Source organism: Myotis yumanensis, unplaced genomic scaffold (genome assembly GCF_028538775.1).
Source record: "Myotis yumanensis isolate MYYU_CA2020_CCGP unplaced genomic scaffold, mMyoYum1.0.hap1 SCAF_10, whole genome shotgun sequence".
Lineage (NCBI taxonomy): Eukaryota > Metazoa > Chordata > Mammalia > Chiroptera > Vespertilionidae > Myotis > Myotis yumanensis.
In genome coordinates, this window is record NW_027223761.1 from 45,644,860 (window position 1) to 45,664,207 (window position 19,348).

At 36.3% G+C, this 19,348-nt stretch overlaps 1 protein-coding gene across 1 annotated transcript in view; it reads left to right on the forward strand.

Annotated features, from left to right (window-relative positions):
• Positions 1-19,348, forward strand: part of UVRAG (UV radiation resistance associated) — a 284,911-nt gene that overhangs the window by 153,350 nt on the left and 112,213 nt on the right. The window contains exons 11-12 of the mRNA XM_070425651.1: positions 798-858; positions 8,323-8,488. Of these exons, the coding sequence (XP_070281752.1) occupies positions 798-858; positions 8,323-8,488 (227 nt within the window). The remainder of the gene's footprint in view (positions 1-797; positions 859-8,322; positions 8,489-19,348) is intronic.

The window sequence follows — 19,348 nt, forward strand, 5'->3', positions numbered from 1 at the left end:
AGAGATAGAAACATCGATGAGAGAGAAACATCAATTGGCTGTCTCCTGCACCCCCCCTACTGGGTGTCAAGCCCCCTATTTGGGCATATGTCCTGACCAGGAATCGAACCAGTGACCTCTTGGTTCATGAGTTGATACTCAACCACTAAGCTGCACTGGCCAAGCTCAACTACCACCATTTCTGATACATACATGCAGACACAGTACATGTCTCTCCTTAAAGAATATAATTACTAGTTAATTTATATTTATTAGTATTATTTCAGATATTCCTGCCAGACTGTTAAGTTCTTTAATCTAGTTTCTTGGAGTAAATGCAAAAAGTAAAACTTTATTAAAACTGACTAGATTCTTTTTAGAGAACCATATCTGCTAAATTTGATGTGTTTTTTGAATGAAGACTAATTTTTCATTTAAAAGACTAATATTTTGAGAGGAAAGTTAATAGGATTTTAGGTTGCTCATAAATCTTATTAATTCTATTTAAGATTTTTTCATTTATAGCTATGAATTGGGCAAAGGATATTTTTATGATAAAATTTTTATATGGCTTTTTGCTTAGACTTGATGTTTTAAATGTTTATATTATAGAAAATTTCAAGTATATAAATATATAGTGGTATAATGAATCATCATGTACTAATCACCCAGCTTCAACAATTATGATAATATTTTAAGTCTAGGACAATATTGTCTTTGAATTAACACTGACTTGTTGAATTCTTGAAGATTTGATTTAGAGTTACTTTGCTTTATACGTAAAAACAGTTAATTTCATTCTTTGGTTGTATTCACAGAATGAGCATAAGGATTATTTTGTATGTGGTGTCAAATTGCCCAATTCTGAGGACTTCCAAGGTATTTTATTTCTTTTACTTCTAAGTATTTGCTGTGTATAGGATATGAGTACGTTGCAGGGAAAAATAGAGATATCTTAAAATGTTGTTGCCTAGCCTTTCACCAGACGGTCTTGGACCTTTTGTCCCTTCCCAATTGTAAGTATATAGATTCAGATTCCCTGATAGACTTAAAAGGCCATTTGGTCTAATCATGGGAAAAAAAATAGTTCACGTTATATTTGAAACTTAAAAGAAAATATTTTTTAAAGGACTTTAAGAAAATTAGACAGTAGGGTACGTAAGAATACTTATATTCTCCCTATTCTTTTGCTTTTATTTTCATGACAAAGTTGTATGTGGTTGGGAGCAGAGAATAACAAACATTAATCTGTTGTTATTTAGAAAATCATATTTCTGCTGATGTGAAACGTATTTGGAAATATAATTTTTTTACATTCCCACTATGACAGGTTAAAGTTGTTCTGTCATTTCTGTTCTCTTTTAATTAAAAAATTTATATTAAAGATAATATATACTATGATTCATAGTAATTGCTGATTTTAAAATATTTAATTTTCCTATTCTCTTTACCAGTATGCCAAAGAAAAGAACTTGGCAATAAAATATTTTTTTATTGGTAGCAAAGTAGCATTTCCCCCCTAGTCTACACAGTGCTTTAGGCCTGTTAAATAGCTTTATAAATTATTTTCAAAGCTAGCATATTATCTATTTGGGAAGAAGTTATTAAATATAGAGCATTACCAGTTTTGGTTGGGATGTCCTTCCATTTCCCTATAAAGGAAATGTTGTTATGTATGGTCCTTTAACATTTAAGACTATTTTAATTTATTACCTCTATTGGCCTTTACAGCAACCCTTACAACAAGTAGTTGGGACATGATAAAAGAAGAGTGATAAAACAGGAATGGAAAAACCTGTATTCAATCCTTGTTCACTTTCTAGAAACCATGTAATTTGGAGCAAGCCATCTAAGCTTTGAGTTGATTTCCTAATTGATAGTATGAACATATTAATTCATGTTGTGAGATTTTATCTATAAAAGCATGATATTTTGCCTTATCTTTAATCTTTACAAAAACAAACATAGGAAACCCATAAGGAAGGTGGTACAGTCTCATTTACAGCGTGTAAATGAGCTATTCAGTGATTTGCCAGAGACCACAAAGCTAGGTAATAATCTAGCTGGGATTTGCCTGGTTTTCATTGTACAGTGTTCCTTCCAATTCCTGTAAGTCATACAAATGTGCTTTCGTGTTGATTTTAGGCAAAGTTATGGTGTCTTAAAGCCCATGACACATCTTTTTCCTCATTCATCGATTTACAAAGCTACTGAGTACCTTGAGCCCTGTGCCAGGTTCCAGGGATACAGAACATTCATTTATTGAAAAAATATTAATTCAACTCAGGTACTGTGCTGAGTTTTGAGGATATGATGATACAAAAATATGTTCTCTCCTTTCATGGAGAATACACAGCCTATTGAGCTAATAAATAAGAAAATAAGTGTGTAACAAGTATTTAGTAAAGAAATATGCTATCTTAGACAATAAAGGAACCTACGTTAGATAAAGCAGAGAACAGCTCTCTGAGGAGAAGCATTTAACAGAAAATTTGAAGCTGAAAGGAGTCAACTATATTACAGTTGGGGAAAGCATTACTTAGAAGAGGGACAGCAAGTACAAAGGTCAGGATGCAGTAATGGGCTTGATATATCTAAGAAAACTCAGGGTGAGGGGATTGGGAGAAAAGACCTGTATTTTGGGCAGTTATGTAATCTCTCAGAGCTTACTTTCTTGACCTGTAAAAAATGAGGTAATATCTACATCTCCAATTCATTGTGATGATTGAATGAGATAACATTTGAAAATGCTTTTCCTTTTAAAGGTGCTCATATAAATGCACTTGAAATTAGTTACAAGAGAGAGGAAGGAAAGAAGGAGAGGGAAGGAAGCAAGGAAGGAGGAAGGGAAGAGAGAGAGGGAGAGAGAGAGAAGAAGAGGAGGAGGAGGAGGAGGAGGAGGAGGAGGAGGAGGAGGGAGGAGAAGACGAAGAAGAGGGGGAGGGGGAGGGAGAGGGGAGGGGGAAAGAAAGGGAGAAAGAAAGGGAGAAAGGGGAACAGAAAATCCCAGATAGTGAGCAAGAGGTTGAGTTATATCAGGAGAAATAGGAAAGGTCAGCCAAGGCTCTGAGGCCACTGTAAGGAGTTTAATATTTTATTCTCAGTTGAGTGGGAAACCCCTGAACGGTTTCAAAAGGGGAATTATATGAGCTGATTTATGTTTTTAAAAGTTACTCTGGCTGCTAAAAGCAGAATGATTTGAAGGGAGGCAGTAAGGGAAACAGGAATATTAGTATTGGTGACTGTCACCTTAATCCACTCTGGGACATTTCTTGATTCTGTTTTTTTTTTCTTTGACGTTGTTTGTTTCCTAGTTTTTCATAGCTTTTATTCGTTACCTGTGCTTTGTGTATGCCCAACAAGCTGAATAAATTCTTCATACTCTTTAAAATAGAAGTTCAGCTTTTTAGTGCAGTTACTGAAAAGTGAAATGGGAGATAAAATGAAATAAGTATTTACTTTCACTCTAAGGCCCTATTCATGCCCCATAACTCCTAGGAATCAGACATTTTAAGAAGCACATATGGTGGTATTGGACTTTAGAATTGTATGTCAGCATTCTGCAAGGCATTTCCATATACTCAATTTACTGAGTGCCCTGTGTGTGTCACCTACTGTGCCAGGTGCTGAGGGTATACAAAGATGATTAAGACTTTGATCCTACCTCAGTGAAGTTTCAGTCCAGTTGAGGCTATCCCTCTTGTAATCAAGCCAATCAAGAAATATTTATTGCATTCATACTCTGTGTCAGGCATTTAGAAATTATCCCAGGTACATGAGACTCAAAGAAGTGGGCATAATCAGTCTATCAGGAGGGGATCAGAAAAGCCTTTTTAGCAAAGATAGTGGCTGAGGTGTCTTAAAAAAATGAAATAGTATTCCCCTGTTGAGAGAAGGATAGCAGGACATTTTAGATTGGGTGAGTAGAAATATGATAGCAGGGAATATCATGCACAATGCTATCTTGTTAATTAAATGTTCTGTGAGGGAAGAAATTACATTCCATTTTTTTTTAAAGACAAGAAAATTGAGGCTCAGAGAGATTAGTTAATTTTTCCAAAGACTCATGCTAACCAGTGGCAAAACTAAAGTCATCCCTGGTCAGCCTGATTTTAAGGTACATATTATTCCTGTCATGATACACTTTTCTTCCTTGTTTTGAGTAATAACCTCTTCCAAACTTCTGCCAGCCAGTAATGTTCTGTAACAGATGCGTTCTCGGTGAGACTCTAGTGAAGGAATTCCAAACTGGTTATCCTATGTGATTCGTGAGACTTTGCTGGGATAGACTTTACATTGCATGGCTTAATACTGTTTGGGAAACTCCGCCACAGTAGCCCAACATTTACTGTGCCTTTCTAAATGGGTAACTTATTGTTAGAGTATGTCAGAGAGACCTGCACCCAACGGGAGTACGTTGTCCGGTGAAGGTATTCATTTGAGTTCCATTGACAGAGACATTTCTTGTATTAAAAAAAAAAAAGTTTGTGTGTCTTTTTAAGTAATCCATAACACCAGAGCCTTTTGTGGTAATGAGACCCAGATTTCCTTCTGTGTCTGTATCCCTTTATGCAGGCATGATTTCTTGGAAAGGAGAGTCCATATGTCAAACAGTGTCTCATTGAGAACATGGAATCATTCCATAGATGCTGTGGCAGTGATTAGAGTCTTAAATATTTTGTCCTGTCTGGATCAGTGGGTGCTTGGTTCCTTATCGAATCAGCTGCCTCAGTGATTGGGAAGGCAGGATGGTAAGAGCTTTTAGATCACTTATTGTACACGGATGCATTTGAACATTGATAGTTCGTCCAGCATATAAGTCAAAGAGACATTTGAATTAATTTATAATGTTGTCATGGAGAGTGTGTATTTGTGGAATTTATTATCAAAAAGTTACACAACAGCTGCAACCCTGAGTAACCACCAGCATTTAAAAAACAAATCAGAAATATTTATTTTGAGGAAATTGCAGATTTTTATTTTGTTTGAAGCCACTTAAAACATTGTGGTTTTTTTTAGGATTTTTTTTTCTTTTTTTTACGTACCTAAGTCTTACAGTTTATTCCTGTTCCTCCCTGAACTCCCCCTCCAACTTCTCACCGACAAAACTATCATCTGTGACCTTTCTAACCCCCAGAGCAGCACAAGGAACACAGACAGACCTCTGCTCTGCATTAGGTGTTAGGGACGTCATTAATGCTTACTGGAAAAGTACACCCCAGAGAGCCAGGTTTTGGCTTTGGCAGGTAAAAAGTCTTTTAGATCTTGGAATGCTGGAAACCTTAAACCTTTTGGTTTTTTAGCTAAAGTGATTGGCAACAGAATGTGACATCTGAGGTTTTGTGGCCAGCAATAGCCATAATTAACCACATGAGCTCACATTTTCCCACTGGAGGTTCAGTGGTCTTGGGGTGATGAAAGTGACTTCCCTACCAGGAGGTGGTTTTCCTTTTGAGGGTATTGGAATACCCTTGGGCCCTGTAATGCCTCACCCGTGGTCCTTTTAAAATGTTTTTTAATATAAAGCTTTAATATTGGAAATCCAACACCCTGGTGTTTAACAGTGAGGCTGTGACTGAGCACTATGGTCTGGAAGAGGAAACAACCTGGGGTTTTTAATAGGTGGAACGGGGAGTCTCGTGGTGGAAACGATGGTGAGTGTGAATAACCAGAATCAAAGCTAATTTCCAATATTATCCAGTTTCTAGTTTTTGCTATTTCTTTTTGGTTTTTAATTTGCATATGTAGGCTTCTTGGAGATACCTTTTTATCATTAAATTTAAGCAAACTTGTTTCGATCATTGAAAAGAGGTGATGTTAGAAGACCAATTTTTGTTTTTTTAATAGCTATGTGGATGTAGTCTCAAAATATGCAAATGTAATTCTTTAGTATTACTCCTTTAGTTATATGGAAAAAAGGTAGATGCTTGAGTGTTTAGCATTGGAGAGTTTTTGTTTTTTTAAACATTTGTAGTTTGCATTTGACCTCTTTGGGAGGCTAATTAAAAGGCCTTCTGTTGCTTTTGTCAGGTCATATAGGAAAGAACAAGTTCAGTGTGAAGCACATACAGGAAAGTTCAAATTTAGGGCTTACAGATCCTTCATTACTGTAAGCCCTCTTCTTCATCTCCTCTCCCTTCCAAAGAAGGCTCTTAAAGACCAAGTCCTTGGGTATTTTATGTTTGATAAGCCTCTTTACAGATTCAGCAACCTCTGATGCAGCTCAACATTCCAGCTGTGACTCCACAGATAGATATTTTGGGGGCCTGGGTATAGGCACAGTTCTCCCTCTTATTCCATCACTCATGGTTTTTATCTGTATGGCTTTGACTAAGCAACTTATATCACTTAGATCTCGTTTTCTTTTCATCTCTAAATGGATAGCATTAGACTCAGTGGTTTTTAAGGTTTCTCCTAGCTCTAATGTTACATGATGATTAAATTGTAAATATGATGACTTTACAGTGTAATATATGTTAGTCTCAAAGGTAGTGTGATATACAGATTTCAATAGAAGCAGAGTGCTGTGGTATTCAAGGTACTTGGGTGGGACTGGGGCAAGAGGACAAGGTCTTTAAAAATAGGAATAAAAATAGGATTCTAGTCAGTTAGGACATGACTCAGAACTGTCAGTTGAAATGAATGCTGTTTGATTTTTTTTTTCATCAGTTTGATTTGAGAGAACATCAAACATTGGTTGAGAAGTCCATTCTCTGTCTGGTTCTATACAAGCCACTGAGGACTCACAGACTTTTTATATGTTCTTTGCCATTCATAGAAAAGAGCAAAGAAACTCAGGTGGTACATGTGTGTCATATGCTTGATATGTTCTAGGCTTTCAAGTTAAAAAATTTATTCCACAGTTAAGTTCTGGGACAGTATGCTAGAATGCCTAGAGGACAGAGACAGTGTCAAGTCACCTGTAGACTAGCCGTATTACTTGGACAGGTTTCTTACCTTCTTTGAGCCTTAGTTTCTTAAGCTGCAAAATGAATGACATAGCATATAAAAAGTCCCCAGTTTAGTAATTATTGATGAATGAAGGACTGTCACAAATAAAGTATTATGGTCAATTCTGGTGGAAGAAAAGTATATCATAAAAGTTACCTATTTTTATAATATGATTCAAGAGAAACCAAGGGTCTGCTATGGCAGTCAAGGGTAGAGAATTCACTGAGGACTAGATGGCTACTAGTATAATGGCATTCCTACAACAAGAAGATAATGCTTAGATAACTAAGTATAAATATAAAAGAGGAATGTGAATAGTATTACTAATAATTGAAGTTAAATGTACCCTTAGAAATCAGGAAATATTCAAGCCAAGGCCATCTCAAGTATTTCAGCCTTCCTTTGGTTGGAGGTATTCCAGATGATGTGTGAAATCTTTTAGTATATGTGCACGTGTGTGTGTGTTTGTGTGTGAAATTTTTTAAGTATTTTGGGAATACCGTATACCAAGCAGTTACTTTTTTCTTCCTCCTGCGTCAAGTTTAAACTTTTTGTTGTATTACTCTGTTTTGAGTGCCTAATTGATTATCACTTGGTAGGCGGTAGCAGAAATCTGGTTGGTGAGTTAAAAATATAATTCTGTAACTTCTTAAAAGACAGTTACTTATGTTTGACTGGAGGATGCATGCATTTTTCAACAGTTGCTTCCATTTAATTACATAAATAGGATATATTAACAGTGTGGCTTTTTAGTTTTTTGCTTTTACTATTTAAAACATTTCCCCCCTTATTATATTTCAAACTTTATCAACTTGTTTATGCAACACTATCTTTATGAATATTGAGAACATACCCTTTAAAAGATTATGCTATTTCACTTCATATTAGAATTCGTAATGCTGTATAGTAGTATAGCAGCACAGCTATATTGCTCATAATTTGTTAATGAATAAAATGTACAGTGCTTATATAATGAGTTATCTTTAAACCTTTGAAACTAACTTTCACATTGTATAATAGACTCAACTATTATTTCTACCTTTAAAAATGCTGGGAAAGGAAGTAATGAATATTTGAATATATTAAGAATTCTTTAAATATATATCAAATGTTAATCTCACCACATTAATTATTGGGAAATAGTTTTAAATATAGTAAAGTAAATTTTAAGTGTGTTTAGATTTGTCTAAAATTCACATAATTGAATTAAGTTTATAATATAAATGTATAATTGAGTTTAAGATTATAAATGTAAACTATGTAATTTAGATAAGATTAACATTTTATTTACCAGTTATTTCTTAATAAAATCTCCTTTGAAATTGATTCATTATGATCTCATAGCTACATTTAGAAGGTAAATAATTGTTTTCTTCTGCTTTTAATCTACAGCAAAAGATGATGGAAGCATTGCTGTTGCCCTTGGTTACACTGCACATTTGGTCTCCATGATTTCCTTTTTCCTGCAAGTGCCCCTCAGATATCCTATAATTCATAAGGGATCTAGATCAACAATCAAAGATAATATCAATGACAAGCTGACAGAAAAGGAGAGAGAGTAAGTATCTTTTTAAAATATATTTTTAATATCAAGCCAGTATAAAACATGGAGTATATTAAAAACATAAAATGTGATTAGATTGTGGTAATTTTTTATATATACTTTGTAAAATTCTGTTTCTTTTATTTATTTATTTTTTTAATTTCTTTCTTGATTAAGGTATCCTTATCCCCCCATTTCCTCCCCCTCCTACTCATGCCCTCACCCCCCTGTTGTCTGTGTCCATTGGTTAGGTTTATATGCATGCATACAAGCCCTTTGGTTGATCTCTCCCCCTTACCTCCACCCTCCCCTACCTTCCCTCTGAGGTTTGACGGTTTGATTGATGCTTCTCTGTCTGTGGATCTGTTTTTGTTCATCAGTTTATGTTGTTCATTATATTCCATAAATGAGTGATATCATGTGATATTTATCTTTCTCTGACTGGCTTATTTCGCTTAGCATAATGCTCTCCAGTTCCATCCATGCTGTTGCAAGTAGTAAGAATTCCTTTCTTTTTTACCGAGCATAGTATTCCATTGTGTATATGTACCACAGTTTTTTAATCCACTCATCTGCTGATGGGCACTTAGGCTGTTTCCAAATCTTACCTATGGTGAATTGTGCCGCTATGAACATAGGGGTGCATATATCCTTTCTGATTGGTGTTTCTAATTTCTGGAGATATATTCCTAGAAGTGGGATCACTGGGTCAAATGGGAGTTCCATTTTTAGTTTTTTGAGGAAACTCCATACTGTTTTCCACAGTGGCTGCACCAGTTCTGTTTCTTTTAAATAGAATATAGTCATTCATTCATTTAGATTGTAATGGACCTACTCCTGCACTTGTTAAAGTTGCTAATGATAGCAAAATTGACTCATTTAAGTTTAATTTGCTTTTGTGAGGACAAGTATAATAATTCTGCAAATATTCATATAGTACTTCTTTCCTGTTAGTCAACAAATGAAAGAGGTAAAAGATTTATCAGAAAGACAACCAGAAAAAGAATGAGAGACTTAACAATAGATTGTACATATCTGAAAAATGGATTAGTAAACTGGAGGATATGTCAGTAGAAAATATCCTTACCAAAGCACAAAAAAACAAAAAAGATGTATTGTATAGAAATATGCTAGACATGTGTAGGACACAACCAAAAGAGCTTATATACTTATAATTGGAGTCACAGAGAAGAAAAAAAGAGCACACAGGATAAATGCAATATTTTAAGAATTAAAGACAGCATTTTTCAAATTGATGAGGCATCAAGCTATGAATTCAAGAAACATTAAATATAGCATAAAGTAAATACAGAGCCAAAGTACTTAGGGAAATTATTGTGAAACAGCTGTAAACCAAAGACCAAGTGAGAATATTAAAAGTACTTAGGAAAAAAGACAGACTAAGTGTCAAAAGAGGAATAATAAGACTGAAAGCTAATTTCTCAATAGAAACATTGAGAGCCAGAAGTTGATGCAATGACATTTTAAAAGTACTGTAAAACAATATTGCCAATTTAGAATTCTATATTCAGTGAATATATCCCTCAAAAGTAAAGGCAAAAATAAAAACATTTCAGACTATCACAACTGAGAAAATACCTATACTAAGTGGAAATACCTAAAAGCAGAATAAAAATAATCTCACACAGAAATTTGGAAATGCAAGAAGGAACAAAGAGTAAATATGAGTATTTCTAAATGAATTTAGACTAAAAAGAAAAGGGGAATATCTTATTAAGTATAATATATTTAGAATTGTAATGCATGAGTAACACAAAAGTTGGGAAGTAGAAATGGAGTTAAAGTGTTCTAAGATCCTAGTATTATCTGGATTTTGGTAAAATCCTAACTTATATTAGACTCTAATAAATCAAGGATACATGTTATAATCTCATAACCATTAAAAGTTATTTTGTACAAGCAAAAAATTAATAGGGGAGATGGGGAGATAAATGGAAAAAAATTAAATACTTGATTAGTCCAAACAAAGGCAAGAAAAGAAAGGAAAATGAACATTAATTTCAAACCTAAACAAATAGTAAATCTGTAGATATGAACTCAAACTTATTCTGTAATTACATTAAATGTAAATGTTAATAAATATTGTCAGGCTGAATAAACCTATGAAAAAATACTCAATGTCACTAATCATTAGAAAGATGCAAATTAAAACCACAATGAGGAATGGCTACCATCAATAAATCAACAAATAAGTGCTGGTGAGGATGTGGAGAAAAGGGAACCCTAGTATTCAGACAGTGAAATTTAAAAAGTGAAATTTAAGGCAATTAAGTGGGACATTTTATGATAATACAGTCAATTCCAAATATATATGTAGTTTTATAGATGAATACTTTTTTTGAAAAAAATTAGGAAAAAAGAAAATATTGGATGATAATGTTTGTCTTTCTTCAGATAAATTTCACTTTAGAAACCCTCCTTTTACTGTAACCCAGTTTTAAGTAATCAAAAATGTCATTGCAACTATTAATTTCTTTGCTTGTAATGTATGTTTGTGAGATAATGAACCATTTTTTTCCCTACTGTGTAAATGACACTATGGAGACTAATAAGCACTTTTATAAGTTGTAAAACTCTTTTAGGTCACTGGGATACCTCTCAGGAAATTAGCAAACTAAGTAAAATGTATATATTTTACAGCCATAACTTCAAATATTTAGATAAAAGTTAACAGAACTACAAGGAAATCCACAGTAATAGCAGAGAGGACTTTAAATTTCCTTTCTTTAACTATTAGAATAAGCAGACAAAAAAAAAATCAGAATCTAAAAGACCTGAATAGAACAATTAGTAAGCTTGATCTAAGTTATAGGTAAAAAAATATTGCACCAAAGATTATAGGATATACATTCCTTTCAGACACACTTGGAACATTTACTAAAATTGATTATGCTGGGCTTCAACAAATTTCATAAGATTAAAGTAATTCATAATATGTTTACTGAACACAGTGGAATTTATTAGAAATCAATAATCCCTAAATGTGTGGATATTAAGTAGTATACTTCTCTTTAACCTATAGACTAAAGAAGAAATTATAAAGGAAGTTTGAAATTATTTAAAACAATAATAATGAGAATACAGCATATGAAACTTTGTAAGGTGCAGCTAAATCTTTGCTCAGAGGGAAATTTATACCCTCAATTGCATATATTAGAAAAAAAGAAAGATGTAAAAATGAATCATCTAAGTCTCCTGAAACATCTAGAGAAAGAAAAGGTAGTTAAGTCCTATGAAAGTATAATGAAAGAAATAATAAGATAAGAGCAGAAATTAAATGGGCAACTGTACCTTAAAAAATAATATAGGCAAAAGCTCTAGTCTGAAACAGCTAGGAATTGATAAGCCCTCAGGGAGGACTATTGAGAAAGAGAAGAGACAGGCAAAATAACTAATATAAGTGAAGAAAAAAAGGTGTCATTACAGATATACAGACATTAAAAGATAAGATCTTATAAACAACTTTATGCTAATAAGTTTGAAATTCAAATGAAATGGATAAATTTCTAGAAAAACAGAACTTTCCAAAACTGATACAAGAATGATTGGAGTTTAGAAAGCACTACACTTGGCTAAAGGGAAGTGGTTATAAAATATTCTAGCTAAGTTATTCTCAACCCTGACTGCTATACACTAGTGTCATCTGGGAAGTTTTGAAAATGACCTCCTAACCTCCAGATTCTTGGCCTCTCCCCTAGAAATTCCGATTCAGTTGATGGAGCCCAGACATGAGGTGTTTATTTTTTAAACGTTCCCGGAAGTGATTCTGATGTGCAGTTAAAGTTGAGATCCCCTGTTGTAGATTGAGAGATTGTTGTGTCCATGGGCATGAAGAACTGAATGCCCTCTACTCTATATAGGAAACTGCAAGAGCAAAGGCAGGAAAGGTGGGCCCCAATGGAATAATTTAGTGCTGTATCTGGGATAGTGACTATCAGATGGTGAGTGGTGAGCAGGGAGTACATGTATAGTATAAGCCAGTGCCTTTCAAAGACATCAGTTGATTAGTTTATAACCCAAGTGTTCTTTTAAATTTTAAAAACATTTAAAGAGAGTCTGAAATGTATATGTTTGACAGAAGGGGATATGGGTATAATTTCTTTCCTTGTTTTAAAAAATTGAAGTGTAATTCACATAAGATGAACGTTTTAGTGTACAATTCAGTGGCATTTAATATATTCACAATGTTATGGAACCACCAACTCCTCTAGTTCCAAAACATTTCATCACCCCACAAGAAAACCCCATTAAACTGTCACCCGTATCTCCCCAACCTGCACCCCATTTCCTCAGCCTCAGGCACCTATCATCTGCTTTCTGTCTGTATGGATTTACCAATTATGGATATTTCATATAAATAAAATCATGCAATATGTGACCTTTCTGTTAAGGTTTTTTTCACTTAGTCTAATGTTTTCAAGGTATATCCACATTGTAGCAGCATTAGTACTTTATTCACTATTATCCTATCTAATAAAAGACAAAAAGGGTAATTAACCGTACCTCCACTATGCTTCCCATTGGCTAATCAGGGCAATATGCAAATTAACTGCTAACCAAGATGGTGGCCAGCAGCCACACAGCTGAAGCAAACATGAGGCTTGCTTGCTCCAGTGATGGAGGAAGCCAAGGCTCCCCGCCTGCCACGGCCCGGCTCTGAGCTCCAAAAGCAACAATGTTTCAATTATAGAAGCTAAACAAACCCCAGATACCTGTTTTCAGCCTGCCGCGGCCTCAGAGCTGGGAGCGCCAGTGATGGCAACAATGTTTCAATTATAGAAGGTAAATAAATCTCAGAATAAAAAAGAAAAAGAAAAAAAGGAGAGGCTGGAAGCTTTAGTCACTGGCCAGCCTAAAAACAGCCCTCAGCCCCTCACCCAGACTGGCCAGGCACCCCAGTGAGGACCCCCACCCTGAAGGGGGTGTGGCCAGCCTGAAAACAGCCATCAGCCCCTCATCCAGGCTGGCCAGGCACCCCAGTGGGGACCCCCACCCTGAAGGGGGTGTGACCAGCTGCAAACAGCCATCAGCCCCTCACCCAGGCTGGCCAGGCACCCCAGTGGGGACCCCCACCCTGATCCGGGACACCCTTCAGGGCAAACCAGCTGGCCCCCACCCGTGCACCAGGCCTCTATCCTATATAGTAAAAGGGTAATATGCAAACTGACCCTAACAGCAGAAAGACTGGGAATGACTGGTCACTATGACACACACTGTCCACCAGGGGGCAGACGCTCAATTCCGGAGCTGCCCTCTGGTGGTCAGTGTGCTCCCACATGGGGGAGCTCTGCTCAGCCACAAGCCAGGCTGATGGCTGCCAGTACAGCGGTGGTGGTGGGAGCCTCTCCTGCCTCCTCAGCAGCACTAAGGATGTCCGACTGCAGCTTAGGCCTGCTCCCCGCTGGCAAGTGGACATCCCCCATGGGCTGCCAGGCTGCCAGAGGGATGTCAGATTGCCATCTTAGACCCAATCCCCCGGGAGCAGGCCTAAGCCAGCAGGTGGTCATCCCCCGAGGGGGTTCCAGACTGCGAGAGGGCACAGGCCAGGCTGAGGGACCCCCCACCCCGAGTGCACAAATTTTTGTGCACCGGGCCTCTAGTAGCTGAATAATACTCCATTGAATGTATATACCACATTTTGTTTAACCATTCATCTATTGATAGACATTTGGGTTATTTTTACTTTTGGTTAGAGAATAGTGCTGCTATGAACACTCATGTAGAAGTATTTGTTTGAGTATCCATTTTCAATTGTTTTGCATACATATCTTAGAGTGGAGTTGCTGGGTCATATGGTAATTCTATGTTTAACTTTTTGAGGAACCACAAAACTTTTCCACAGCAGCTACATCAGTTTATGTTCCCTGGTTTGAAGTGATATAGCATTGTGAATTTGATTTGTATTTCCTTAATGATTAATGATGTTGAGCACTTTTTCATATGCTTGCTGGCCATTTATATATCTCTTTGGAGAAATTACTATCCAGGCCCAATGCCCATTTTTAATTTGGGTTGTTCATCTTTTTTGTTGTTGAGTTGTAAGCCTTCTTTATGAATTCTGGATACTAAATCTTTATCAGACATATCATTTGCAAGTATTTTTTTCTGTTCTCAGAATTGTTACATTTTAAGGCCTAAAATTAAGTGCAATATTATCTGCTGCCTTGCTTATCTGGTGAAACCAAGAGGGCCTTGAGTAGCCCTGATCCACTCTGCTCCTGTGGACAAGTTCCTTTATTCAAACAACCTTCCTTATCCACCAATAAGCAGGTGTAGTTCCTGCTGATCCCTGAGTAGTGAATTTCAGTTCTTTGCCAGCTGAAAATTATGGAAACAAACCAATCACATCCTCTTTCCCACAGGAACCAGTCATCACTACATCCTTTTGATACTACAAAACTTGCCTCTCACGGTTTCTAGTTGTTCAATAATGTTGATCTTAAACAAATAGACAGCCAGATACCTCTCCAGCAAAATGGGTTTATTATTCAGATACAGCAAAGAACTGCAATGTAGGACATGTGGTCTAATGTTGAACCATGTGCAAGTCCAGAGAAACAAAGGAGAGAAACTGTTTTTAATATAGGCGGGGGGGGGGGGGGAGCGGGGGGCGGGGGGGCTGTTGTAAATGAGGAGTCCATTGGAGGAAACTGAAAATTGGAAGTATAGTTACTTTTGGCTGAGTTATGGCAGTCTCCCATTGGTTGAGCTGTTACTGGACAAGGAGGAATCTTTTCTTCCTCTGCTGAGGTATAATGTATCACTTCCTGTTGGAGATGCAAGATACCTACCTCTCTTCCTGTTGGAGTCAGCAGTGTACCTTACATGAGACATGCATGAGAGTTCTCTCTTCTAGCCTTCTGACTCCATTTTAAATGAGGTTTTTGTTTATTAATTTCACACTATGTTCCCAGTTGTAGCTATGTGACCCTACATGGCATAAGATGTCCTTCTTCCCTGGGCTATGAGTATATGTGACTACTAACGTGCTCTCAGTTTCACCTCTCCAGTGTCCGATGTCCACTGTCAGATGTTCAACCATTCCCATAACCCTAGGGCAGTAATGATGCACAAAAATTTTAAATTTTGATTAGATGTGTTTTGTCTATCTTTTTTGTTTGAAAATGCTTTTGGTTTCATATCTAAAATCCATGGTCAAATCCAACATCTTGAAGAGTTTTCTTGTAATAGTTTAATCATTTTATATTTTAGTCTTTGACGCATTTTGAGTTACTATTTGTATATGTTATGAGGTAGGGGTCCAACTTCATTGTTTTGTATTTGGATTTCCAGTTGTTTCTGCACCATTTGTTGGAGAGACTATTTTCCCCCATTGAATATCCTTGGCATATTTGTTAAAAATCAATTAGCCATAGTTGTTGTTTTTTCTGGAATCTCATTTGTAGTCCATTGGTCTATATGTCTGTACTTACACCACCACCACAATCAGTTTTGAAATTGAGAAGTGTGAATCCTTCAACTTTGTTTTTCCTTTTCAACACTGTTCTGGCTATTTAGGGCTCTCATAATTCCGTATGAATTTTAGGATCCTTTTTCCTGTTTTGCACAGGAAAAAAAAAAAAAGGCCTTTCAATGCCATTGGATTTAGTTTGCTAGTATTTCATTGAGGACTTTTGCATCTATATTTATGAGGAAAATTGGTCTATAGTTTTCTTACCATGTCTCTGTCTGTAGTATTTTTTTAATAATTCCTTTCAATTCTGTAAGATCTTTAAGAATGTCTTCATTTTAATTTCTAATTTTAGTTATTTATGCCTCCCTTTTTTAATCTAGCCAAAAGTTTGTTAATTAGGTTGACCTTTTCAAAGGATTGATTTTTGGTTTTGTTGATTCTCTCTTATTGTTTTTCTGTTCTCTGTCTTGTTTATCTCCACTCTAATCTTTATTATTTCCTTTATTCTTCTAGCTTTGGATTTTGTTTTCTGTTCCTTTGGATGTAAAGTGAGGTTATTGATATGATATGGTTTTTATGTCAGTGTTTATACCTATAAGTTTTTACATCTCGTAAATTTTGGTATGTTGTGTTTTTATTTTCATTTGTCTCTAACTATTTTCTAATGTCCCTTCCAATTTTTTCTTTGATCCGTTGGTTGCTTAAGAGAGTTTGTTTAATTTTCCCTTATTTGTGAATTTTCTAGTTTTTGTTTCATTATTGATTTCTAGTTTAACTCCATTGGAATGGAGAAGATAGTTCGTATAATTTCAATATTTTTAAATTTATTAATACTTGTTTGTGGTCTAACTTGTTTTGTGGTCTATCCTAGAGAATGTTCCACATGCATCTGAGAAGAATGTGTATTCTGTTATTGTTAGATGCAGTGTCTATATGTGTATGTTAGGTTAGGTGGTTTATAGTGTTGCCAAGTCCTCTATATCCTTATTAATCTTCTGTCTAGATACATTATGGAAAGTGGGATATTAAACTCTCCAACATTATTGTAGAACCACTTCTTCCTTCACTTGTCAATGTTAGCTTCAATAACAACAACATAAAGGTAGAAGACAGGTGTAGAGGAGCAGTTTTTATATGCTATGGAAGCTAAGTAGGTATCAATTCAAATTGGATTGTTATAAGTATACATTTTGGCATCTATTGTATGGTGCATATGTTTTTAATTGTTATTTATTATTGATGAATGTTTGATAGAGTATAGCCACCCCAGCTCTCTTTTGGTTACTATTTACATAGAATATGTTTTCCATCTTTTCACTTTGAACATATTTGTGTCTTTGGATTTAAAATGAGTCTCTTCTAGGGAGCATGTAGTTGGATCATGTGTTTTATTCATTCTGCCAATCTCTCTGCCTTTTGATTGGAGAGTTTAATCTGTTTATACTTAGTATAATTAATGATATGGAAGGACTTCTGCCATTTTTCTGTTTGTTTTCCATATTATAACTTTTTTGTCTAAGGTAATGTTTTCTGCCCTCTTCCCTCATTTCCTCCATTACTGCCTCTTTTTATTTTCTTAATGGATTTTTGTAGTGTACCATTTTGATTACCTTCTCATCCTTTTCAGTATATTTTAAAGATATTTTCTTATTGGTTACTCTGGAAATTATAATTTACATCTTATTATTTATAACAATCTAATTCGAATTGATACCTACTTAGCTTCAATAGCATATAAAAACTGCTCCTCTACACCTGTCCTCCCACATTTATGTTGTTGTTATTGTGACAAATTACATCTTTATACATTACTAGTGACCCGTCACACGAAATTGCACGAGACCCGGGACCCCTCCCCCCTCCTTAACCCCCCCCCACTCCCCGTGCCGCGGGATCACCCCGAGTCTTGGAGTGTTGCCCCGATGCCCCGCCTCCAGGCTATGCGCAGCAGCCGCCGGGCCCTGCCCCCACAGCATGCACATGGGGCCGTGGAAACCCCAGCAGAAATCTCGCGAAGCAGCTGCTGGGACTCCCGCGCCCCCGCGGGGCCACAGGAACCCCGGCGGAAGCCACGCTGAGCGGCTGCCGGCCCCGCCCCCACTGCCCCACCCCCACTGTGCGTGCTGCCATCTTATGATGGCATTACTGCGTGAGGATCAATTTGCATATTACCTCTTTATTATATAGGATGTGCCCATAATACTGCCTTTTTTATTTACCTGTGTATTTACCTTTATTAGAGTTCTTTATTCTTTTTTTTTTTATTGCTTAAAGTATTACAAAGAAGTATTACATAGTTCTTTATTCTTTATGCAACTTTGAGTAACTGTCTCGTTTCCTCCCATTTCAACCTTAAGGCCTGAGACTTCACTTAATGCTTGCAGGTAGGTTAGCGATCGGCAGAGGTGAAAGCCTCGGGTCTTCTCAGACCTTTTCTGAGCATGCATCCTGTTCTGGGCATATGAGTAGCTTCTGTGTTCCCCAGGGTCTATGGGCACTTTTGAATGCCCTAATTTCTCAAACAGACTCTCCCCACCCTTTCCTCCCAGGCTTCAGGTAGTCTGTTGTGTGTCTCAGCCTTAATCTTTTGCACGGCAAGGCTCTGGGTCGTTTGTTTGCCATACATCTTCAACACAGTACCCTGCTTTTCACCTTTGAGTGAGTTCTGACTAGGCAAAACAAAGGAGGGCACCTTGCATTAGTCCTTTAGGTAGTTCCTAGACAGGTTAGAACAGACCTACACAATTTTTTTTTATAATAAAAAAGAACCAGAGATGAGGGCCCCACACTGGAATGTAGGCTGCTGTCTTTGAGACTACTGCTGAGCTGAAGAGGGGGTTGGAGGCGGGGTAGGTAAAAATGCTCCAAAACTTTCCTCCTGACTTTGAGTTTCCTTTTCCTTGGTTCAACTTCACCTGATTGTTGTAATAAACCTTTGACTATTTTCCAGAGTTTTGTCAAAGTTGATTCTGTTAGTTTTTGCTTATTATTATTTTTTAATGTATCCCTGGAAGCTCAAGTCCTCAGATCTACCTACTCCATCATTTTCACTGACCTCATTTCGTTTGTTTAATGATGAAAAACGTTACTTATAAGAGATAAAGGAAACCCTAGATGATTTTAAATAAGAGAACACCATGACCAGATATGTCTTTGACAAAGGTTATCTTGTAGTTTTGTGGAGAATGATCACCCCTCCCAACCTTCCCTAGGTTCCATATTAATAAAAACTAACTCTCTTTCTAGATTTTTGTCAGATTTGTGCATGATGACTTAAGATATTAGTTATGTAGGAAAATCACTTTGGGAGTTTGAAGGAAGGGTGTCCTCAGAATGATAAATATTCTTTCTTCTGCACTCTAATTTGTGAAGGAATAGCTTAACATGTGAACAACCCCAAGTGGTGGGCCCCAGTATGAGTAGTAGTGATAATTTGTTTA